The sequence below is a fragment of the Cloeon dipterum genome, chromosome 2 (genome assembly GCF_949628265.1).
Source record: "Cloeon dipterum chromosome 2, ieCloDipt1.1, whole genome shotgun sequence".
Lineage (NCBI taxonomy): Eukaryota > Metazoa > Arthropoda > Insecta > Ephemeroptera > Baetidae > Cloeon > Cloeon dipterum.
Window position 1 is genome coordinate 19,032,826 of NC_088787.1, and position 23,268 is coordinate 19,056,093.

Consider the following 23,268-nt stretch of genomic DNA (forward strand, 5'->3'; position numbering starts at 1 on the left):
AGTGATCATGAACGAATGCACAATGAACAACGGTGGTTGCTCCCATGAGTGTCACTTTGATTATAAGAGTTCTCTGAAAACGACTTGCTCATGCCCACCGGGACAAAAGCTTGGCTCTGACAAAGTAACCTGCATCCTAGATGTTGGTGAGTAATAAAAATTTAATCTTATTTTGATATTGTTTTGTTTTGTTTGATATACAATTAATTGTTACAATATGAAATTTTAAATCAAACCATTTCAGTTCTCGAAGGTGACCATGACATGCACGATCACCATGCTGACCACTCAACCACTGCCGAGCCAGAGCCAAAGTCTCTTGACCACGACCACGACCATGAATCCCACGCAGAGCCGGAACCTTCCAGCGAGCCCGAACCTACGAGTGACCACGATCACCATGATCATCACCATTATGGCTCTAACGCTGAACCTGAACCGTCAAGCGAGCCAGAGCCTTCTAGTGAACCTGAACCGTCCAGTGAACCCACCAGTGATCACGATCACCACGACCATGATCACCACGACCATGATCACCATGACCACGACCACAAGGATCACTACCACGGATCCAATGCCGAGCCTGAACCCTCCAGCGAACCTGAACCTTCAAGTGAACCCACGAGTGATCACGATCATCATGGCAATGTTCACCACAGTTCAACTGCTGAGCCTGAACCATCCAGCGAGCCTGAGCCAGATAGTGACGCTGCTAGAGGTCACGATCATCATGTGCATATCCACGCTGTTGAAAGCTCCAGCGCTGAGCCTGAACCCTCTGTTGAGCCTGAGCCTTCAAGTGAGCCAACCAGCCATGTCTCAAGCAAGGATGATGACCACTCAAAGGCTGAGCCAGAGCCGTCAAGTGAGCCTGAACCGCAAGGTGACCACGATTCAAAGGCTGAGCCTGAACCCTCAAGTGAGCCTGAAGCTAAGGAAGACTCGAAGGAGGAGCAAAAGTCTAGTGAGGTAAAGGCTGAGCCTGAACCAAGCGCGGAGCCTGAACCTAGCGCGGAGCCTGAACCTAGCGCGGAGCCTGAACCTAGCGCGGAGCCTGAACCAGCTAGCGTGGACCACCACCACATAACTCCCGAAGAAATTCATCTCAGTATGCAGACAGGAGTAGTTTATTCAGAAAAGCCTGAAGCTGCGAGCGGGGACCACCATAATCATGACCACCATGATCATGACTACCATCACCATGGACATGACCACCACCACTCAGTTGAGGAATCAAAGTCGCAGCCTGAACCACCTGCAGACTCCCATGAAGAGGAGCACTCCGTTTCAGAGGAAAAGAATTCCAGCGAGGGGCGCGGATTTGATGATTTCATCACTCGCTCTTTCCCAAAGGCGGAAATCGACACTGACTGGCACAAGGATCATCATGAAAATGTCGACGACATTTCAAAAGACGTTGAAAATATCCATCTGGCCAACCATTACTTGAGTTCAAGCACCACGGAGAAGATGCCAGTAGAAAGCCATGAAGAGTCGAAAAATGTAGAAGACGCAGAAAAAGCAGCTGAAGTTGTTCCCGCTTCTGAAGATCACCATGTTGAGGAGCCCATGGTCCTTGAGGTTAAACCCATGATTGTAGAGGAGGAAAAGAAATCTGAGACCGATTCTTCTGAAAAGTCGGAGGAGTTGAAAGAGGAAATGTTAAGCGATAAGCACAAGGAGGAGAAGGATGAAAGCCGGGACCCATCGCTGGAAGTAGAAGCTGTTTCAACTGTGGTAAAATCTGCTGAAGACAGCCTGGAAGTCCACAACCAGGTGCATCACGGCGAACCTGCTTTGCAGACGGGAGTTGTTTATTCAGCAGAAAATCCCGAAAAGGACGAAAATGCCACTGAGGCCGTTGAAGCTGACACTGAAAGCAGCTCTGGAGCCGACACTGAAAACCCTCTGATCGAAAACGAAACCGAAAAGAGCAGTGAGGAGATGAAAATGGAGGAAGTTTTCAGCTCATCCACGGGAGCGCCTTCCACCACGGCGCACGCAATTTCATTGGAGCACAGTCCCACATCTGAGCCGGAAATAATTAAGACCGATGATTACGACGCCAAAAATGATTTGCTAGCCAGCAGTGAAGATGAAAAGAACATTGCCCAAGAGCCAAAGTCACCCATGATTGATGATGGACTTGAGTCGGTTTTTCTCAACAGAGAACAAGTTCAAGTCACTTCCACGGTCGCTCCCAGCGCTGCTCGGGAAATCAAGGACGAAAATATTGAGCTGAACGATCTCTTTTCTAACGACAAGGAGGAGGTGTCTGAAAATCCCAAATCGCACTTTGAGCAGCCAAAAACCCAGGAGTCGAGGAAGCTCAATGATGCTGAAACCCCAGACAATGATTTTTCAGACGTGAAACATAAATCCATCAAGAAAAAGGAAAAGGAGGAAACGCACTATGAAGTTGAGTTTGTGGAAAAGACCAAAAAGCTGGGAAAAGAGAAGTTTGAGAAAGACGACGAAGCACTGAAGGATAAAAAGAAGATTATTGACAACGTAGAGAGCGAGAAACCCAAGGAGCCCGAGACAATCGTGAAAACTGAAGAGGTTGAAATCTCGGCTGAAAAACCAGAGGAACCTGCTGAATCAAAGGAGACGACTGAAGAAGTTTCTCCAACCACCATGAAGGCTGATGGCGTGGAGACTTCCTTTGATAACGGAGAGGGAAAGATTGATGTCAGATTCAACAGTAGCGAGGACGATATGCCGACGGAGCGCAACGACAAAAGCATGGAAGTAGCCGACTTTGGCACTGAAATCCCCATCAAGGAAAAGGAAGAGGAAGCCACTGAGGTGAGCATGTCGCAAGAGCAAGGCCTAGAAGAAAGCACTCCAACTGACGAGAAAAAAGCGGATCAGGACATTAAAGATGAAGCAGTTAAGCCTGAGGGGAAGTTGATTGCCAGCGACGAAATTATTGCTTCTATCGAAAATGGAGCGGCAACCGAGGCCTCCACTGACGAGGCCATGACCGATGTGGCCAACACAGATATGCCGTCCAGCACTGAAGCTTCTGTTTCGACAAGCGCGCCTGCCCCCGTCAAAGAGGCGGCCCCCGTCAGAGAGGCGGCCCCCGTCAGAGAGGCGGCCCCAGTTAGAGAGGAGCCTGAGCAACACATGGCCGTTGAACCCCCTGTGGCGCCTACTTTTTCTCGCTGCTCGACTGGACAGTTTGAATGTTTGAACGGCACCTCAACAAATGGACCTTGCATCAGTCAGTCTTCCAAGTGCGATTCGTTCAACGACTGTTCCGATGGCTCTGACGAATTTGGATGCATTGAAGACAAATGCCCAGGAAACTTCCAGGTAAAAATTATATTTCAATCCAATAATAATCACTTTTCTGTCATTTTTTATCAAAAATAATTTTTGAAAACAAGAATAAATTAGAATTTGCTTGTACTTCAAAGGGAAGGGTGCTTACATCAAAATAAAATTCATATTTTTTGGTTCTTTTCCCAGTGCTAGAAAAAAATGTTCAGAATATTTAAAGAAAAGCTATATTTTATTTTATAATTTCTTATTTTAGTTTATATTGCATTAGAATACCTCCCCTAAGTAAGTGTGTGTAGATTCGAATTTATTTTTGATAAAAATAAAATTTAATAAAACCTCGAATTTATATAAATAATCCCTGATTTCAGTGTGAGAGTGGACAGTGCTTGAAGAGACACCTCGTCTGCAACGGAATTGTTGACTGCTCGAATGACGGAAGTGATGAAAAGAATTGTGGTTAGTACTGAAAATTACGCATGACAATACTTTTGTCACATACGTAATGATTTTGCAGAAAAGTGGGAATGCAAGTTTGACGAAATGAAGTGCCCGTCTGGCAGGTGCATCCCTCTGTTGTGGCAGTGTGATGGAAAGGCGCACTGTGAAAACCACTTTGACGAGCAAAACTGCCAAGGTGAGCATTATTTCCGTTTATCTTGACCCACTTTCACTGATGGCGCTTTTGCACGCACAGACATCTGCGGCAACGATGAGTACAGGTGTTCAGAGGGCAGGTGCATTCCACAAGCCTGGAGGTGCAACGGCAAGGCTGAGTGCACTGAAGGCGACGATGAGAAACTTTGCGGTGAGTTATCTCTTTTTTATTGGTGTTATAAATATAAATTATTTGAGAACTTGATGCTGATCAAATCTTGGGAAATTATTACTCGGTTGGAATTGGAATTGGAATTGTATTTATTTGCGTATATTTTCGATACAAGATATGTGATTTTTTTTATTTTTCAGACTGTTCACTGGACCAATTTAAGTGTAAGGCTGGAGGCTGCGTGATGAAATCCCAGATTTGCGACGGAGAGCCGCAGTGTCCTGACAAGAGCGACGAATGGGACTGTTTGAGAATCAACGACGAAACGCTGCAGCTGCAAGTCAGGTCGAACGAAGGCAAGTGGCTGAAGGTGTGCTCTGACAACTGGGACACCAACTGGAGCAAGGCTGCGTGCCAGATGCTTGGATTTAGGTAATTTAATTTCTACCCTTTAATTGGTAAAGGTTGATTTAATAATTTTAATTTATCATTTAAGTGATGCTGTATACACCAACTACCCATCTCTGCTTGTTGATGACGACGAACGCGTCTTGGCGCTGAAGCCATCTGCTGGAAATGCTTCTCAGGCCCTTTCGATTCTCGGAGCTTTGGAGAAGGCTCCTTCAGACTCTTGTACCTCAAACAAAACTGTGGAAGTTTCTTGTCACAGCTTTGGTACGTTTTCAGACCAGCTGAATATTGAGCATTTTAATTAATTCTTGTTACCATTTCCAGCATGTGGAAGGACCCAAATCAGCGCTGGTCTGAACGCCAGGGTGGTTGGAGGTCACAGGGCCTCAGATGCTCAATGGCCAACCGTCGCCCTGATGTTCAACACAAAGCTAAAAACAGGGTGCACTGCCAGCATCATCAGTCCCATTTGGCTCCTAGTCTCTCTAAGCTGCATTAAGAATAAGTAAATTTAACAAATCAAATAGACGAAAGACGTTTAATGTATTTTGTCCCAACCAAAGGGATTCCACTTTGAGCGCGGAGAACTGGCAACTCTACGCTGGCGGTACCATGTTCAACGCCGAAAACCAAGATCCCAAAATGCAAGTGCGCAACATAAGCAGCATCATCGGCCACCCGCAATTCCAATACAACAGATTCTTGTTTGAGCAAGACGTCGCCCTGATCAGAGTGGCCAAGCCACTGATCCTTGATGAGCAGTTGGTCACCGCAATCTGCCTCAGTGGCAAGATCGTGGACCCCAAACCTCCGCTCTGTGTCACTGCAGGCTGGGGATACAACTCCAGAACTCCAAGTAATATTAAAAAAAAATATGAAAATGGCATGCTAATTATTTTGTTTGTTCTGCAGGAGATGGGAATCTTCGCCAGTATTTGCATTATTTGCCAGTGCCAACGTTTGACACTCAGGAATGCAACTCAACCAGGCATTACAATGGACAGATCGCCGAGGGTCACATCTGTGCTGGTTATACTGACGCGGAACGGTCGCCTTGCGATGTAAGTAGAAACAAATTCAAGTCAAAGAAAAATTTCGGATATATATTGTAAAATAAACTGTTGGTTTTAAAAAAAAAATATTAACCATTGGGTTTATGTTAAATATTTTTAAAGGGATTTTAATTTTATTTATATCATTTTGCATTTAAAGAGTTATGGTTATTTCTAGTAAGCCAAAAATTAAAACAAACTCCGTTGTAAATGCATGAATTTCCTTTTCAATTTAAGCTCTAGTTATAAATTTTGCACCATAATTTACAGAACGACGAGGGTGCTCCTTTGATGTGCGTCAATGAAGACAACACGTGGGAGCTGCAGGGTCTGCTAACGTACCACAGCTACTGTGGCCGAGGCCTTCATCCGTCCATTTTCATCTCAGTGAGTCCTCTGAAACAGTGGATCGACCAGACGGTTGGCTCCGACTTCGCTCACGCAGCCACCACAACCAGATAGGAGAATGCGAATGGACTGCACTTTTGAATTTAGGGATGTGATGATCTGTGTAGCTGAACCAGTTTTTAAATCTTGGAACGAATCAAATTAGTTTGAGGTGTTTATAAGAAAAAGTAAGCAACTGCTCTTTAAAATGGTTGCCATGAATCTGCTTTAGCTTCTTCCAGATAAAATTTATCTGAGCCAAACAGGCTTTTTTCTGCTTTCCTGTAAATACATTATGTTCTTATAATTTGTAAGTACGATCAACGGATATCATGTGTCAAATAATATGATCTATAGACGGAAACTTTAACGAAGACTCAGCCTGTACCCTAAACTGCCCCTTATCTTAAAACTTCCCTGACATTATACAGTTTTTTATTATAGGAAGGAAAAGTATTGTGTGGCATAGAGGGCATCTTTCATTCGGTCTCCGTTGTAGCTTTTTTCCAAAAGGAAATGGTTGAAATCTCAAAGAGAGGTGCTAAGCAAATGAAGTCTATTCATATAAGTCGTCATGAGAAAATTGCGTTGCTGGCCAAGACACATAGGATTAAATATGTTCTTTTAAAAGCTGCTGTACACATGGATCCAGCAGTCAGTCAACACGAGAGGATTTTTATATCCTAATTATTTGGACCGCTGGAGTTGGTGCTTAATCGCGCAATATCTTCAATTTGCTGACTTTTTTGTAACTTCAAGAAATGAGTATGGATTTGTTTTTGCGACATTTTTGTGAATAAAAAAATTATATTGGATGAAAGCGAACCAGTAGATTAAATTTAATGCTGAATGTGCTCATTATTTTAGCTATTTTGCTACACATAAAATAAATATAATAAATAAAGTAATGAGAAGATTGAGTGCCTCTTTCGAGAATCTTATTGAGCTGAATCTGTTCATATAATATAGTTCCACAAAGTTTAATAGTGTCTTCTTTGAACACGATATATTAAGGTGTAAAAGTATATTCCAGAGTGTAAAAATTTTCTTCAATTTTTGTGTACTGTACGTTGTACCATACTAAATCAATGAAATAAATAAAAATCGTATTTCAACACAATAAAGCAGTTTCTTTTGTGTAATGTTATATAGGTTCCTATTTTTCGAGATATAGGCTCTACCCCCTGCCTGACAGCAAGTGCTTTAAACAACTCCCTGCAGAAACTCGTCGCGTTCTATTAAGGGCTCATAATGGACGTACGATTGAAGGGAATTCAGTCCAGAAAAGGACTATCTCAATATGCTCAATATATATGTAACTGCCCTCGCACCGAGGTCTTTAATTTTAACGCTATAGACGTGTCTTATTCGTCCAGTGCAATGCCATTTCACGCATGCTGGTAAGGTCAGTAAGGTGCACACAAATAAGCAAAGTTAATATCAAAAGTGACCAGTCAGACTGCTTCTGCAATACTCCCTAATCCTTAAGCTCATCATTAAACATACAGACGTACAGAAGAAAAATCCGAAAAATAAGGTTGAAATTGTGAAAAGTAATGGATGGATTTTGGTTAATCTACAGAGCTCTTTAGCCTCTATTATAGTGCCCTGCAATAATTCCATTCACGCGCATTAATTGATTGAGTTATTTATTAAACGCCAACGGCGTACAACTATATAATATATAATATATACACATACATGGAAAGGATCACAACTTTTTCGCGCGCATTAAAGAAAGTAAATTTTCGCGGTTCTTAAAAATCTAAAAATGGCTACCCCCAACCCCAAGTAACACTATTTCACATTTAACAGCAACTAGCGACCTCAGCTGTTCACTCTTGGAAACAATGACAGATATTAAAATCAGCCGCTTTATGTTATTTAGCCGAATCTGATTTTGAACCAAAAAATCCTAACCACACAAAGACAGAGTCAGTAAGAGGCTGAATTGAAGCATAGTATTTTCTTTACTCTGTGCAATAATTTACTGTCATCAGCCGCCAACCTGTTTATTGACAGGTCCGTATATAGATAAAGAGTTACGATATCTTTTATGTATGTTCGATTTTTAGATTTTAAATTACATATATATACATACATACATTAATATCCATGTTTTATTAACAGGCGAGGTGAATAACTTGGAGTTGCTATAGAGTTTAGGATGAGTGTTGAAGGCGTCTTCAACTATCTAATTTTCGACAATCCATTGAGTAAGGTTGCAGTTGACTGTGTCCAAAAAGGGGTATGTATGTAAAAATAATTTGTAGAAAGAAAAAACTAATTACATAAATCGCATCTTAAACAGAGCTCATTATTTGGACTGACCAAGACTACGGCTACCAAAGCAACACAGAAAGGCGCCAACATGGCAAGTTCAGCCGCTGCTTCCTCCCTGTCAAAGATGGCAAAGAGCTGCGGCCCTTTCATCAGGGTTGGAGGTCTCTCGGGGGCCATTTGTGTTGGACTTGGTGCTTACGGATCACATTGTATGAACACAGGATTATTAAAGGTTTAAATTATATTTATATATTATTGTGCAGCCTTGTTGCTGAGGAAAGATGTATCTGATGAAAGGAAGAGGGCATTCAACACCGCAAACAGTTACCATTTCATTCATAGCCTGGCACTGCTTGCTATTCCCCTCTGCAGGAAACCTCTCATTGTAAGTCTTGCTTGTAGATTATTTTTTATTAATAGTTCTAAATGCTTTTTTAGCAAGTTTTACCCATTAACATAAGTGATACGAAAAGTCACATTTAATAATAAACAAATCTTTTCACGGGACGTAAGCAAGTGGAATGAGGTTAAGCAAACTCAACGAGATTTACATCACTAATAATATCAGTCTTCTTCAACACCAAATTTGATCTTCTTGGCTGAGGTCGCAGGCCACTACTGTTAATTTTGGTTTTCAATCAAAATTTGCAGGCAATTCCAATTCAAATATCTAAATACAACAATTTTTTTACCCCTTTGAGTTTTGCAAATATTATCTTTAAATCTTAGGTTCTAACCATCAAAAGGCAATAGCTGCACACGTTAGACTCGTCTCGCTCTCCCCTGACCAGCTTAAGGGGTGTTTACGCTTACGTTCCACCACCTTTCAACCCCACTGCTACAATATTAATGGCAAAAATATACTAATAAGTATGCTTCATCAGGGCTTAAAGATATTTTAAACTATCCAAGTTCCATTCTAATTTAACACCCCATACCTTACTTAAAAATTAAAACAGTAAATATCTCAATCAAATATAAATACAATTCGAGAAAAATCCTTGTTTATTGTTTTTTGGTATCTGTGCATGCTTTGTTTTCAATATGAACTCCTGGTTGAAAAAGAAGAAATTTTAATTTCAATTTATTCTTTGCATCATTAAAAATGTATTATTTACAAATTTTAACCTTCTGCTTATAAATGCCCGAATTTAATGCTTAATTATTTCACTGTTTCTAGAGCGGAACATTGATGATATCTGGAATTGCCCTGTTTTGCGGACCTTGCTACCATTTTGCCCTGACTGGCAACACAAATATTAAACCAGTCACCCCTTATGGGGGGATGCTGCTGATCGTAGCGTGGCTGTCACTGTGTCTTTAAGTCAACAATGCACCCACGCTGCGATGTAGTGCTTCCTGTTTCCCATCGTCAGTTTCATATTGTTTAATTGGTTTAATCATTATATTTATTTGTTAAGACAAATAAACAACTATTTGCGTAGAAAACAAAATACGTGTTTTGCGATTTAGAATTAGAAAATGCGGGTAATTTGTATTTTTAAGGTTTATTCCGCATTATTCCCAAAATTACAAAAAAAATTATGAGTTGGCATTCGGTCCACGACGTCTGCCAAAGCCCTGAACAACATTTACAAATCGCCTGTTATACTGGATGCGGCGCTTGGCGCGTCCAGTCTTCTTCTTCTTCTTCTCCTGTTTTTCGACTCTAGGGGTCTGGCCCTTAACCTTGCCAGCACGAGCCAAAGAACCGTGAACCTTTCCACCCTTCACAGCTACATTGGCGTCCAAGGTCGAGCAAGTGATACTTCCGAGAGTAACACAGTCTTCCAGGGGAGTGCCTTCGCAGCTCAGAAGGAGGTCTCCCTCGACAGCCTCGGCTTCCAGGAGCCTGTTCTTGATCTGGCCGACCGTCTCATCAGCCGAAACCTCAAGCACGGATGTGTTCAAACCACGTACAAACAGCTGCATGGTTATGTCTGGTTTTTATAATCTGTAACACGAAATTTATATTGCACGTTAAAGAAATATTGACGAAAATTTATTATTAATCTTTGGGGGTTAAATATAATTTAATTTAACCCCCAATTAAATTAAATATAATTTAACAATAAACAAAAGGAAACGAGTTTACAATATGTAAATAAATAATGAAATTCTGCGGCTTGGCATGCCATGCCGTGAGCTTTGGAGGAAGCCACTATTTTGAAGCTTTCCATCGAGCTCAAACCACCTCAATCGGTCGTAATTATGCTCTCAATTCGAAAATCAGAGTTTTAAGTCCACAACCGACATGCATTTGGCGATTTTCCGCCAGTACCTACATCAAATTTAGGCAAAATCCGATCAAATTTAGCCAGAATCCTTCAGCTTCACATGTGTGGCAAACAGTAAAAAGATAAGGTCGAGGGGGTCACGTGATCAGGTTTCACGAAATGAGGCGCGCAATGATCGATGATACGCATGCCACACCCCTTTTAAAGTGATGGGTGACGCCCCCTTGTTGACTTTTTTCTGAACAGGGCGAGAGGCGAGAGCAGGGGGCTACCCAGGGCGAGAGCGATGTTGAACGAAGTGTTGCTGGAAAAACTTAAAATGTTTGGTGATTCCTCAGCTATTATAGCTACGACGACTTTGTCCTCGTTTTAAGCATCGCCAAAACTCTCGTTGTCTCAAACGCCTCGAACACGTCTTTGAAAGTTAAAAATCGCAAACTATTGCAGTAGCAAGATATCTCACACAATACATAAAGAGATCAAATATAATATAATATTATATAGGAATTATGTATTTCGTAAAAAGATAATAGATATACAAAAAATACTTCATAACACTTCGTTATGTTAGCTCTTTTAACTTAGATTATTTCCTCATTTTTCAGATTTGTTTATTTCCTTTTCTTCACTGTTCAATCTAGAAGAAGCAAAATATGATAATAATATAAGCTAAGATTAATAAACAAATCTTTTCACGGGACGTAAGTGGAATGAGGTCAAACCAAACTCAACGAGATTTACAACGCAATTTAATATCAGTCTTCTTTAACACCAAATTTGATCTTTTTGGTCAAGGTCACAGGCCACTACTGTTAATTTTGGTTTTCACAATAAATTCCGATAAATTCCAATTTAAATCTTGAAATATATAAACACGATTTTTTACCCTTTTGAGTTTTGCAAATAAATCTTGAGTTCTTAACCATCAGAATTGCAATAACTGCACACGTTAGACTACTTGTAGTCTCGCTCTCCCCTGACCAGCTGAAGGGCTTAGGGGGTGTTTTCGCTTACATTCCACCCCTTTCAACCTTTCTGCTTACTGGCAAAAATGTACTAATAACCATATTATGCTTCCTCAAGGCTTAAAAATATTTTAAATTATACAAATTCCATTCTTAACACCCCATACCTTACTTAAAAATTAAAACAGTAAATATCTCAATCAAATATAAAATAATTAAAATTCCAGTGGGGTTTGAATGTTTTTGCTTTTTCAAGGGGATTAAAATAAAGCAATTTATTTGGGGTGAAGGGTATGCAACCCCTGAACCCTTTAGATGGTCAGGGTAGGTCAAGAGGAGTCAAAAAGTTTTTAAAATCCTGATGGTGAAATGCTAAACACAAAAAAATCGTGTTTGAATTTGAATATTAAAAAACAACAGAGAATACCACTCTGAATTTTTTCACACAAGTTCACAAATGTAATGGGACGACTTAGAAATACATTTTGAAATTTCCAAAACTCTGAGCTCATTTCCAAAATTTTAATTTGAAACCAAAATGGACAGTACTTTACCTTTGACTGACGTAATTTGTGTTAGATAGATTGGACTTGGGGAGAGGAATCCAAAGCGCACCTTATTTATAAATTCCATCACTGGGGATAAAATACAATATGGGCTGAAAGTTTTCCAAAATTGCCCTGCTAAGCCAAGTTAAAATTAAAATACTTTGTCGAAATATATTCACAACACAATCTATACTAATGAAGATATATATATATCTGTGTGTGTGTGTGTGTGGTGTGGATTTTGTTAATTGATCCCATGTTAATTTTGTCCTCCGACCTGTGATATTACATAAGTTTGAACAGGGGTTGGAATACTTCATAATAAATTACATACCAAGATTCCCAATTTGATCCATTCACGCGGGAATTCATGGTCTGTACTCAACAAATAATGACATCGAAAACAAATTGGCAACATTTTCTATTATTTGCTTGTATGGTAAATAGTTGAAAATTTAAATATTGTCAATAAGTTGTTTTAACACCAAATCAAGAAAAATCCTACTTTTATTGTGTTTAATCGTTATACTTATTTGTAAAGATAAATAAACAAAACTAATTGCGTTGGAAAACAAAATACGTGTTTTGCGATTTAGAAATAGAAAATGCGAGTAAATTAGATTTTTAAGGTTTATTCCGCATTATTCCCAAAATTTACAAAAAAAAAAAATTATGAGTTGGCATTCGGTCCACGACGTCTGCCAAAGCCCTGAACAACATTTACAAATCGCCTATTATACTGGATGCGGCGCTTGGCGCGTCCAGTCTTCTTCTTCTTCTTCTCCTGTTTTTCGACTCTAGGGGTCTGGCCCTTAACCTTGCCAGCACGAGCCAAAGAACCGTGAACCTTTCCACCCTTCACAGCTACATTGGCGTCCAAGGTCGAGCAAGTGATACTTCCGAGAGTAACACAGTCTTCCAGGGGAGTGCCTTCGCAGCTCAGAAGGAGGTCTCCCTCGACAGCCTCGGCTTCCAGGAGCCTGTTCTTGATCTGGCCGACCGTCTCATCAGCCGAAACCTCAAGCACGGATGTGTTCAAACCACGTACAAACAGCTGCATGGTGATGTCTGGTTTTTAAAACCTGTAACACGTAATTTATATTGCACGTTTTAGAAATATTGACGTAAATATATTATTATTTATAAGGGTTATATATAATTTAACAATAAACAAAAGAAAACGAGTTAACAACATGTAAATAAATAATGAATTCTGCGGCTGGGCGTGCCATGCCGTGAGCTTTGGAGGAAGCCTCTATTTTGAAGCTTACCATCGAGCTCAGACCACCTCAATCGGTCGTAATTATGCTCTCAATTCGAAAATCAGAGTTTCAAGACCACAACCGACACGCATTTGGCGATTTTCCGCCAGTACCTACATCAAATTTAGGCAAAATCCGATCAAATTTAGCCAGAATCCTGCAGCTTCACACGTGTTGGCAAACAGCTTGCTTGTAAGTCAACGTCGAGGGGGTCACGTGATCAAGTTTCATGAAATGAGGCGCGCAATGATCGATGATACGCATGCCACACCCCTTTTAAAGTGATGGGTGACGCCCCCTTGTTGACTTTTCTCTGAACAGGGCGAGAGGCAAAAGCGATGTTGAACGAAGTGTTGCTGGAAAAACTTAAAATATTGGGTGATTCCTCAGCTATCAGCGACGACGACTTTGTCCTCGTGTTAAGCATCGCCAAAATTCTCGTTGTCTCAAACGCCTCGAACACGTCTTTGAAAGGTAAAAATCGCAAATTGCAAACTATTGCAGGAACAAGTCGGCTGGTTGATGAAACAACGTTTCAACACCCGCTTGCGTTCAATATGTATTTTTTAATCAATAAGCTTGATATTTTATTTTTGCTTCATATTTATATCTTATATAATAATATAGTATTATATTTTATTAAAATATTTATTCATTTTTCACTTATATCTACATATATCATACATTAAAAATTATTTTAGAATAGAATATATTTTTAACGCCAACGGCGTGTGCAACTATTTCCAGCATTTATAATCATTTTTCAATTTTAATTTGCAAATATCTATAGAGAAGAAGCAGTACAATATGATACATAAAATAGGTATGAAATAACAATTTCTACTTCGTGAGGTTTTAATGATTTAACGTGGAGCATTCCTATTTTACACATATTGTCCATAAATAGACGAATGAATATGAACACTATTACATCTAATAATACCATTTCTCACACAATACATAAAGAGATTAAATGCATAGGAATTATGTATTTCGTAAAAGTTGAAGTACTTCATAACACTTCGTTATGTTAGCTCTTTTAATTTGGATTGTTGGCTCATTTTTCAGTTTTGTTTATTTCCTTTTCTTCACTGTTTAATCTAGAAAAAACATTCCTAAATATTGCAATTCTTCTCCGATTTCTGATAATTATCAATTCATATTTTTCTAGTCGGAGACGCTGGCAGCTCATCAACAAGGCCAGAAATAAACGCTGGAGTTGCTGCTGTCCTTGCGCTCCTGAACGAAGCAAGCCGCCAGAACGAGGTGTTGAGGTCTTTCTTAGAGCAGCACGAGTTCCCCTCCAGCAGAACTGATCTGCTTCTTAAACTTCAAGAAAACGTGAAGAGTGCCACGATTGTTGGGCTGAAGTCTGTGCAGAACCAGCTGCCTAAAGTGGTTGATGCCAATTGGAGTCTTCAATATACTGACAAGGTATTTTTTTATTTGAAACTATTTAAAACAAAAAATCATATTCTGCTGATATTTTGCAATCTCTCAACTACATTTAAAATACTTGGCCGTTGTTCATCTTGTCTGTTTGTGCAATGAATACAAAGGTTATACAGTCTATGTGCCACAGGCTGTCCTTGGCCTCCCCACACTCCAGCTTTCGTGTCCAAAAGGGGTGCTATTGAGTTTTCACCACAAGTTTCATCCACGAAAATCAGCAAGGATCTACAAATAAATGAATTCTTAGATTAATTTTACACAAAATTGCACGGTTTACCTGATTGTCCTGTTATCGTCATCCGCAGGCAAGGAAGTTAGCAGCTCCAGGAGAACCACTCCAAAGCTGAAAATGTCGCCTTTAATGGAAACCTTTCCGTAGAGCAAAGCTTCCGGTGACATGTAGCAGGAGGTGCCTGCGATTTCGGTTCTCGAACTGGCGTCTTCATCATCGCTGTCTTCTTCCTTGTCTGCCGATCCGGCTGCTGGCCTCACCTCTTCTTGCATTAAACCGAAATCAGCTAACTTTGCGTTGCAGTTCGCATCCAGCAGAATGTTTGCCGACTTGATATCCCTGTGGATGAGCCTGGAAGAGTGGAGGTACTTGAGAGCCTCGGCAGCGTCCAAGGCTATTTTGATCCTCGTCCTCCAATTCAACGGGGTTGATCGGTTCTTGCAGGCTAGGCTGTCCTCCAGATTTCCATTCTCCATTAACTCGAGCACCAAACATCTGAATTGGAATCATTTTAAGTAAATATATATGATAAATTAGTCCGTACTTGTGCTCTCCCTCGCACAGTCCAAGCATCCTCACGATGTTCCTGTGATTCAAGTCCCTCAGGGCGCTAAGCTCCTTTTCAAACTGGCGAGGAGCATTCACATTTCCTGAGTGGAACCTTTTTACGGCCACGGCCTCGCCGTTGTTGATTGCTGGAATCGAGGCTTTGAAGACACAGGCGAACGCTCCAACGCCAATGCACTGCTCCTTTCCCTGCTCCCTGTAGTTCCAACCGCAAAAGTCCTCAAGCTCTTCATACGGGATTGTTACAAGTTCACATTCTGGTTGCTCAGGGTTGGCCTCAATTGGCAATGTTTCTGCTTTTTCATAATCTGGAGCAGATGTCAAATGTAAATTTTTAATTTTATTTTCATCCTCATTTTGCAATTAAACTACTTTTTTCGCGCAATGAAGTGGAATTTCCTAGTCTAATCAAAGATTTGCTGTGTAACAGCGTTATCGTTAGCTTGATTCCCTCTTGAATTTTATTTATAAATTCCTTCCCCTACTGCCAGCAGTGGTCAAGTACTAATTCTAAGAAAACTATTGGTATATTAGTTTTTCGTTTGCATAAAACATTTCCATAAGTTAATGTTTCAAATAGGAAAAATCCGTTCCACGTTTAAGGGAGAAATATTTTAGATGAATTTTCTCTGCTTCCTTCGTAACATTATTTTACTTCAGCTATTCAAAGATTTTTTTTATATTTTTGTTAAATTTTCTCGAGCAAGGCCAATTTCATCCTCTTACAAAAATTAAAATCCCACTGTTCATTAAATTTGATTCAACATAATAAACTAGTTAACGTCTTTCGTGAAACTGTGGTCGCGTCAAGCTAGAATTTCACAAACCGTGCAAAACATCTTGTATCTCATGCGGCAGATTGGTTTCCAGTCTTTTGACAGGCGCCCCTCCTAAAATATTCATTGACACAAAGTCAGCCGCTCTGTAAAGCTGCAGCTGAGCCAGTGTGTCCATCAGGTTCTGCAGTGTGGGTCTCTTTCTTCCACTGGTGCCCCATTCCTCGAATAAAATCTCGGCTGCTCTGAGTTCTGGCTTTGCCCTCGCCTCTCGTTCTATGATAGTGATGTGCCTAGGCGAATACTTGAATTTTATCTCTCCGCTCTCATTCTCCGTAATCGCCGACATCAAGAACTTCCAAGCATCTTGCACCTCGAGTATTTCCGCCAGCTCTCTTTTCTGGAAAAGTGGCAAGTGGCGAACTTCTGTCTCGTGGGTCAGGGCTGTGTGGGCCATGTTTTCATTTTGAGCACCGTGGGCACCAGCTGGCTGTTTTTATTCTTATGTAAAGGTACCTGCTGGGCGGAACCTCCGGTGAAGCGCGACCTCTGGCGTTTGGAGCGCGTTTCAAGCTAGACTGATAACAGTGTCCGTTGATGCTGATTACTATTTTCCCCTCTGTTATCTCACGTTGGGGAGATGAAATTCGTTTCTAGTCCTCAGCAAACTTGTAGATTTTGATGATTAGAAAATTATTGAGGAAAAAATGCAAGTTTGAGAGTTGCATACCGAAAACAAGCATCTCTTACCCCCGTGAATTTAAGGAAATGCTGTTGGTTAAAATTATAAGGATTTCTTCTTTATTTCTTTTTAATTCTCTATTTCATTACACATTGCAGTTTTATAATTTAAAAAAACACATTTAAACACAAACAAATAAATAAATAAGTTTTTCTTAATTGGTCAAGGAAACATCCTTTCCGCGTGAACAGGTAAAATTTGAATATTATCATCACGAATAATACAATTCACAATTAAAAAATGTATAAATTTAAAGTTTTTAAACTTTTTAATCCAAAAAATAAAATAAACACTGTTATTGCCATTTTTTTATTAGGACGCGTAAAATTTTTTTGATAACAGCACTCTAATTAAATAATTTTTAATGAAATGAAATTATTAAATACCTTCAGCTTTGCGCAGATTTACTCAGAATTAATGAAGTGAAATTTTGGGAGGAAAGAATAAATAACACGTGCTTATACTATACAGCGGCTGTCTCGGCCCCGCAAGCCTGATCAGCAGTACACCAAAACAAAACAACAAATTTCTTAGCAACAGTACTAGCTGCAGAGAACTCTGAATCAGCGATTGTTGAAAACGTCCGACGTTTTCGTAAAATGTCGTGTTGTGTGTTTATGTATATTTGTGTAAATTTATAAATTAATATTCTTTTATTTTATAAACTTTTTTCTACCAAAATTGGATTTTCGTACCACCTGGTTTCTTCACTGGTTGCTAGTTTCTGCCACTCAATGTCTGCCAATTTCTTGGACTAAAAATTGAAAGGAATGCTTTTTCATTCTTCTCGTATCAATGCACTAAACCAAATTGCTTAATCCTGTAATCATGGGATTTTAGCAATATTTTACATGACATTAAATAATGTTTCATGGTCGAATAAAATTAATAAAAATATTAAATGAAAAAATCGCAATAAATTCATAGCGCATGTTGCATTCTCTTGTGTTTCAGGAAAGTAGTAGTGAGCGTGTTGGTGCCCTAGAGTTCCAAGTCGATTTGCAAACTCTTGACACCGAAGGAAAAGAGAAGCCAATTCACTTCGCCTGCGACATCAACGACATGCAGGATCTGGTCGGCCAGCTGAGAGAAGCCTGTAAACACGTTGAACGAGTCGCTGCCCAATAAACCAACCCCGTGCAACCCTGAAAATCTGAGACGATGGCGGCCGAAATTGTGGAAGCTCTGTCCAGCTGCATTCGTACCATCGACTGCAAGCAAGGCGCGGTGCGAGCGGTGCGCTTCAACGCCGACGGCTCGTACTGCCTGACTTGCGGCTCTGACAGGAAAATCAAGCTATGGAACCCGAACAAGAATCTGCTGCTCAAAACCTATCCCGGTCATGGGAAGGAGGCGATGGACGTAGCAGGCTCTTGCGACAGCGCCAAGTTGGTCTCGTGCGGCGCCGACAAGATGGTCATCATATGGGACGTGGCCACCGGCCAGTCTCTGCGGCGCTACCGTGGACACGCAACCGTGGTCTCGTGTGTCCGCTTTAATGAGGACTCCAGTGTGGTCATCTCCGGCAGCCACGACAACTCAGTCCGAATCTGGGATACGCGCAGCAATATTTACGACCCAATTCAAATTCTGAACGACGCCAAGGACAGCATCACTTCTATCCAGGTTTTTACATTTTTTTTAATTTATGCCTCATTAAATTCTCACATTAAAAAATTATATATGTTGCTAGCAAAATAGTCTATAAATATTATTGAAAAGAGAGGAACTGAATGAGAGTGAATCTTTAACGTCGTTAAGAAGGGCTAAATTAAAAGCAGAAAATAATGCGGTTATGTTTACATTAATTAAAATTATTACTATATTGGAAATTGTTGTATTCTAGTATTACTATGCAATGAGAAACTGTATTTAGGCTTTTTTCGAAAATTTGTGTTAACAAAAATCAGAATTAACCATTAGCTTAACGTTCTGCTAAAAATAATGGCCATTCAAGCATATTTATGTAACTCTCCTTTTGGAATTTTTTTCCAGATAAAAGTTCTAATCCTAAAGCTTATTTTTGAAAGTAATCGTTGCGCACTAAGTAAGCACTTAGAAAATTTTGACATCGCTCTTTTTTAGAACCTGAAACAGAGTTAGCATGTCAATGCGAATGACAAATATCAACTTAACTCAATTTTATGTTGATTATTGAGACTATCTTGAAAATATTTTGAATTTGAGTTTTAGCATTAATATCCATCTCAAATGAGTCTCCAATTTTGTTTTTATGCAGGTTACTGAGCACAAAATCCTGACCGGCTCAGTGGATGGAAAAATCAGAGAGTACGACCTCCGAGCTGGCCAGCTGACCACAGACACCCTGGGCGAGGCCACGACCAGCGTCACGTACACCAGGGATGGACAGTGCGTCGTAGCCAGCTGCGCTGACGCCTCCGTTCGTCTCATCGACACCACTGCTGGGGAACTTCTCAACGAGTTTCGAGGCCACACCACCAAAGACTATTGCGTCGAAACCGCCACAGGTGCGTTTCTGAAAGTTTGACAAAAATGTGGACGAGTAATGGCCGTATAGGCTGTCCAGTGTGTGTGTGTTTTTTTTTTTAATAAATCCCCATTTCTTCAATTTTTTTTATCCATTTTAAATATGGTAAACCCATTAAATTTAAAATCCCTTTAAACTTAGCATCATGCGTCCTTCACGAGAAGCCTGAAAACTTGGTAAATGGCAAAATTACAAAAAGAAAGCGCTCCAGAATACTTCAACTGATATTTGATTTGATTTTTCACAGATTTTTGTATGAAATATTGTTGAAATGGCACTATTGTGCGAACTCTGCGTTTCTTTGCAGCTAAATCAAGGGATCAAACTAAATGTATGATTTTTTAGGTCCTGGGGACTCAACAATTTTGTGCGGCTCTTCAGACGGATGTGTTTGGATCTGGGAATTGGTGACGGGTAATGTTTTGGGCAAACTGACCCACAGCTCCCTTCCAACAGTGGTGCCAACGTTGAGTATTAATCCATCAGCCAACCAAGTGCTCACGGCAAGTGAGGGGTGCATTAAATTGTGGGGTGAAATGTCGCCTGAAGACATTTTGATTTGTGATGATTGATTTGTTGATGTGACTTTAAAAACCATTCCTAAACTGTGTTGACTCTTCAGGTCAATAAAATATCAATTTTTGGTATTATCCCATTTTTATTGATGCACGGGTTAACTATTATGGACCTTGGGAAGGTATGTTTTGTTACAAAATACGTCGAGGAATGCTAGAGGTAGAAAATTGCATTTTTCATTAAATGTTCGCAGTCAGTTCGTCGTAGAGATGTACCCGGGTTCAGCTGAGAGATGTTCAAGCGTTCTCATTCTTTTCAGCTTCTGTGTTAATGGAGCTCTGTGAGTTGGTGGCCGATGCGTCATCGCTGCTGGCGCCTCCACACACCAGGGCGGGGAATCGAGCGTAGAGGGCAGCCCTGTACTTGGGATGGCTAGAAGAAAAATCAGCTCATTAGGTAAATTCGTTTTGCTTCTCTCTCGCATCAAACCTTATTCCGTAGACGATTGGGTTGTAAACGGTGCTGGCCTTGGCGAAAAGCGAGCACCAAATGGTTGTCAGGGGGCTGATGTTGGCGCCCACGAAAATGCCGGTGAAGTTGATGATCAGATAGGGCGTCCAGGCCATGCACCAAAGCGAGATGGTGACCAGGGCGACCTTGGCCAGTTTGCATTCAGTGCTCTGCGCCTTGTCCTCGGCTCTGAGGGAGGCCACGTTCATCTTCTTGGCCTGCTCCCTCATTGTCTTCTCGTGGGCGAACACCGCGGATAGGATGAAGTAGTAGGCAAAGCAGATGGTGAACAGTGGGACGAAGTAGACAAAGATTCCGTACACAACCAGGTAGCTTGCGCTGGTCCAGTCTCGGTTCAGGTAGTCGGTGCCGCAAGCAGTCATGTTTCCTTCTGGTACGTACCTGTAAGCAAAAAAATCAAAGGGTTTTTCACTGCTTTCACGCCTGGTGTGGGTTGTCATGGGAAACTGGCCCATCCGCAGCAAAATTGTATGGAACGTATTTTTAATTTTGGTAAAACTCTGTAGAGTGAATTGAACCGTCAATATTTATTTTAAATTAAAAAAAAAATCAATTTGGGACATATCAAACTTTTGTTTTCAGATCCTGGGCCTGGCTCTATGTGCCCAGCGGGGCCGCACTTGGTCTCAAACTGTTTTTTTTTAATCGAAGCATTTTCGACATAACTTTCCAGCTATTTGTTTTAATTTAATTGAATTTTGAATTTAGTAAAATATATGAATGGACCAAAAAATCTTCACTCTAGATTTTTCTAAAATACTTCATTTTTTCGAACCCTGCATTTAAAGTCTCGTTTTGTACATACCTGTTCCATCCGAAAAGTGGTGCAATGGTCCATGCAGTGGAAAACGTCCACACGAATAAGATCCTTAACATGGCGGTCCCGTTCGTCAGCGGTTTGCCAGCAAGACCCTGGCGAAATGAACAATTATGAACTGGCTTTTACGAATATTTGCATGGGACACTCACCTTGACAATGACGTTGTACCTGTCCATGGCGATGAACACCATGGTCCAAATGTCTCCGCAGCCGAAAAGCGAGCCAGCCATGGCGTAGATTTCGCACATCAGAGGGCCTTGAAAACCAATTCAACATAAGAAAATTTAAAATTTCTCAAAATACTCACCGAGAACCCAGGTTTCGTAGTAGCAGTTGATCACCATGGGTGGTGACATGATGATCATCATGAGGAAGTCAGAGAGAGCCAGGTTCATGACCAGTAAATTTGAAGGTGACCTGAGCGCTTTGGTGGTGCCAAAGATGTAGAGCACCATGCCGTTGCCGCAGAAAGAGATCACTCCCAAAACGCCGATGACAAAGCCGAGAATGCCGTGCCAAAGGGGGTTCATGGGAGGAAACTTGTACCAATGGGGGTCAACCATGTGGAGCATGTCGGGCAGAACCATGTCCACGACGGTCAAGTTCGTGACACCGGAACGATAGGCTTCGAACACGGGGCCAGACATAGCCATCTGAAAGAGAAAAACGTCAGTTTTTGCGAGGATGGGACAGGGCAGGCTGAAATACCGTTGATGCGGAGTGTTGGTTGGACTTTGTTGGGTGGAGAAATTCACGATACCGTCGGAAACGGTTGGTTCTGCAATGCCCACAGGCTGAGGTGGCTCGAGCTTCTGGCTGCTGCTCCGCTGCTTTTATACCGCCGCCATCCTTCGCGGCATTGCGTTGATTCCAATACTGGATAATTTAATTACATCTACAGTGATGGGCTTAGTTGTTAGCTAAGTCGTGTGTGTGCTCCTTTTCTTAGTAGCTTCTCAGATTATTTCAAAGATAATTGACTTTGAAGCCAAAGAAACAAGAGAGCCTATATTTCACGTCTATTTCTCTGTTTGTCGGTACTGCGCCAGTTGTGCGATATTCTGGGAGGGACTCAACGGCTTTAATTTTATTTCTCTCACCAGTGTCTTTTTTAAGACTCCGCGTTTTATATTTATTTCTCTCTAAACTAGCCCCGCAGGTATTATATTTTATTGCATTGCATTTTTAATTTTTCCCACTCTTGCAATCTTTTTATTTTAACGTAGTGGTTTTCCATTCTTATATAAAATTTCTCACTGAAATTGTGATTGGATAAGCGTTGCCAATTCGTTAATTTTGTTAATATATTAGCTAGTGCTGTAGCAAACTACTGTTACTTGCTAAAATTGCTTCAAATAGGACAGTTTTTACTGAAAAAAGTTAATGATTAATATGAATAACCTGCAAAGACTTCTTTGAGATTTTATTCCTTAAGTTTAATATAACAAATACATGTGCTCCTAGGCATCGAGGTTGAAATATATCTAATGCTAAACGCGAAATTTTTTATATTTGTCGATTTTTATTTATTTATCTTTTTTGACAGTTTGAATCATTCACATCAGTTGACAGATTGGAAAATCTCATCATCTCACGTTTGAGTGGACACACCACAGGAAAGAGCAATATAATCTTTAACGTGCAATTCTTGGGGATATAATTTATTTTCAATCGTAGACTTTTGGCTTATGCGTCGATAATGCACTAATTGACTTTGTGCGTATTTTTATATTCTTCTAGTTTGTGTTGATCTTCAATTGCGGCAAGTAGCGTGAGGGCATTACGAACTTGTGTTCTGGATGACACTCAAGGTGCACTTAAGCTCTTTTCCTTCGAACGCCACGAGGTGTTAGCCGTGTCTTACTCACAAAAAGTGTTTGTTGTAATTGGCTCAAGTAGAGTGGAAGCACTTGTAGTTTTC

The 23,268-nt window shown here is 40.6% G+C and overlaps 8 protein-coding genes across 11 annotated transcripts in view; 4 read left to right on the plus strand and 4 right to left on the minus strand.

Annotated features, from left to right (window-relative positions):
- Window positions 1-7,031, plus strand: part of LOC135936709 (uncharacterized) — a 34,557-nt gene extending 27,526 nt beyond the window's left edge. For 2 of the 4 annotated variants that reach the window (XM_065479633.1, XM_065479635.1), the window contains exons 9-19: window positions 3-146; window positions 245-3,321; window positions 3,660-3,747; window positions 3,806-3,925; window positions 3,986-4,096; window positions 4,258-4,489; window positions 4,554-4,732; window positions 4,793-4,973; window positions 5,032-5,324; window positions 5,381-5,529; window positions 5,791-7,031. In XM_065479633.1, the coding sequence (XP_065335705.1) occupies window positions 3-146; window positions 245-3,321; window positions 3,660-3,747; window positions 3,806-3,925; window positions 3,986-4,096; window positions 4,258-4,489; window positions 4,554-4,732; window positions 4,793-4,973; window positions 5,032-5,324; window positions 5,381-5,529; window positions 5,791-5,982 (4,766 nt within the window). In that variant the 3' untranslated portion in view covers window positions 5,983-7,031. The remainder of the gene's footprint in view (window positions 1-2; window positions 147-244; window positions 3,322-3,659; window positions 3,748-3,805; window positions 3,926-3,985; window positions 4,097-4,257; window positions 4,490-4,553; window positions 4,733-4,792; window positions 4,974-5,031; window positions 5,325-5,380; window positions 5,530-5,790) is intronic. The other 2 variants (XM_065479636.1, XM_065479634.1) reach the window with 2 other exon arrangements.
- A 728-nt stretch (window positions 7,032-7,759) lies between these two features.
- On the plus strand, window positions 7,760-9,635 carry LOC135936714 (transmembrane protein 256-like). The gene is made up of 5 exons (XM_065479642.1): window positions 7,760-7,929; window positions 8,038-8,155; window positions 8,219-8,399; window positions 8,454-8,575; window positions 9,371-9,635. The coding sequence occupies exons 2-5, from the start codon at window positions 8,075-8,077 to the stop codon at window positions 9,512-9,514; spliced, it is 528 nt and encodes a 175-aa protein (XP_065335714.1). The 5' UTR covers window positions 7,760-7,929; window positions 8,038-8,074; the 3' UTR covers window positions 9,515-9,635.
- Window positions 9,636-9,679: 44 nt separating this feature from the next.
- Window positions 9,680-10,620, minus strand: LOC135936715 (ubiquitin-like FUBI-ribosomal protein eS30 fusion protein). Its single transcript, XM_065479643.1, has 2 exons — window positions 10,476-10,620; window positions 9,680-10,144 (listed from the first exon to the last, which is right to left on the minus strand). Exon 2 carries the CDS (start codon window positions 10,120-10,122, stop codon window positions 9,733-9,735), a length of 390 nt encoding a protein of 129 aa, XP_065335715.1. The 5' UTR covers window positions 10,123-10,144; window positions 10,476-10,620; the 3' UTR covers window positions 9,680-9,732.
- Window positions 10,621-12,556: 1,936 nt separating this feature from the next.
- Window positions 12,557-13,458, minus strand: LOC135936716 (ubiquitin-like FUBI-ribosomal protein eS30 fusion protein). The gene is made up of 2 exons (XM_065479644.1): window positions 13,320-13,458; window positions 12,557-13,022 (listed from the first exon to the last, which is right to left on the minus strand). Exon 2 carries the CDS (start codon window positions 12,998-13,000, stop codon window positions 12,611-12,613), a length of 390 nt encoding a protein of 129 aa, XP_065335716.1. The 5' UTR covers window positions 13,001-13,022; window positions 13,320-13,458; the 3' UTR covers window positions 12,557-12,610.
- A 48-nt stretch (window positions 13,459-13,506) lies between these two features.
- Window positions 13,507-18,099, plus strand: LOC135936713 (COMM domain-containing protein 3-like). Its single transcript, XM_065479641.1, has 3 exons — window positions 13,507-13,676; window positions 14,374-14,636; window positions 17,926-18,099. The coding sequence occupies exons 1-3, from the start codon at window positions 13,541-13,543 to the stop codon at window positions 18,097-18,099; spliced, it is 573 nt and encodes a 190-aa protein (XP_065335713.1). The 5' UTR covers window positions 13,507-13,540.
- On the minus strand, window positions 14,627-16,789 carry LOC135936710 (uncharacterized). The gene is made up of 4 exons (XM_065479637.1): window positions 16,281-16,789; window positions 15,431-15,761; window positions 14,932-15,381; window positions 14,627-14,879 (listed from the first exon to the last, which is right to left on the minus strand). The coding sequence occupies exons 1-4, from the start codon at window positions 16,684-16,686 to the stop codon at window positions 14,672-14,674; spliced, it is 1,395 nt and encodes a 464-aa protein (XP_065335709.1). The 5' UTR covers window positions 16,687-16,789; the 3' UTR covers window positions 14,627-14,671.
- Window positions 18,100-18,132: 33 nt separating the features above from the next.
- On the plus strand, window positions 18,133-20,127 carry LOC135936712 (WD repeat domain-containing protein 83). Its single transcript, XM_065479640.1, has 3 exons — window positions 18,133-18,597; window positions 19,211-19,460; window positions 19,826-20,127. Exons 1-3 carry the CDS (start codon window positions 18,133-18,135, stop codon window positions 20,050-20,052), a joined length of 942 nt encoding a protein of 313 aa, XP_065335712.1. The 3' UTR covers window positions 20,053-20,127.
- On the minus strand, window positions 20,119-22,210 carry LOC135936711 (rhodopsin-like). The gene is made up of 6 exons (XM_065479639.1): window positions 22,056-22,210; window positions 21,655-22,000; window positions 21,497-21,603; window positions 21,333-21,439; window positions 20,486-20,908; window positions 20,119-20,428 (listed from the first exon to the last, which is right to left on the minus strand). Exons 2-6 carry the CDS (start codon window positions 21,998-22,000, stop codon window positions 20,293-20,295), a joined length of 1,119 nt encoding a protein of 372 aa, XP_065335711.1. The 5' UTR covers window positions 22,056-22,210; the 3' UTR covers window positions 20,119-20,292.
- Window positions 22,211-23,268: the final 1,058 nt, after the last annotated feature.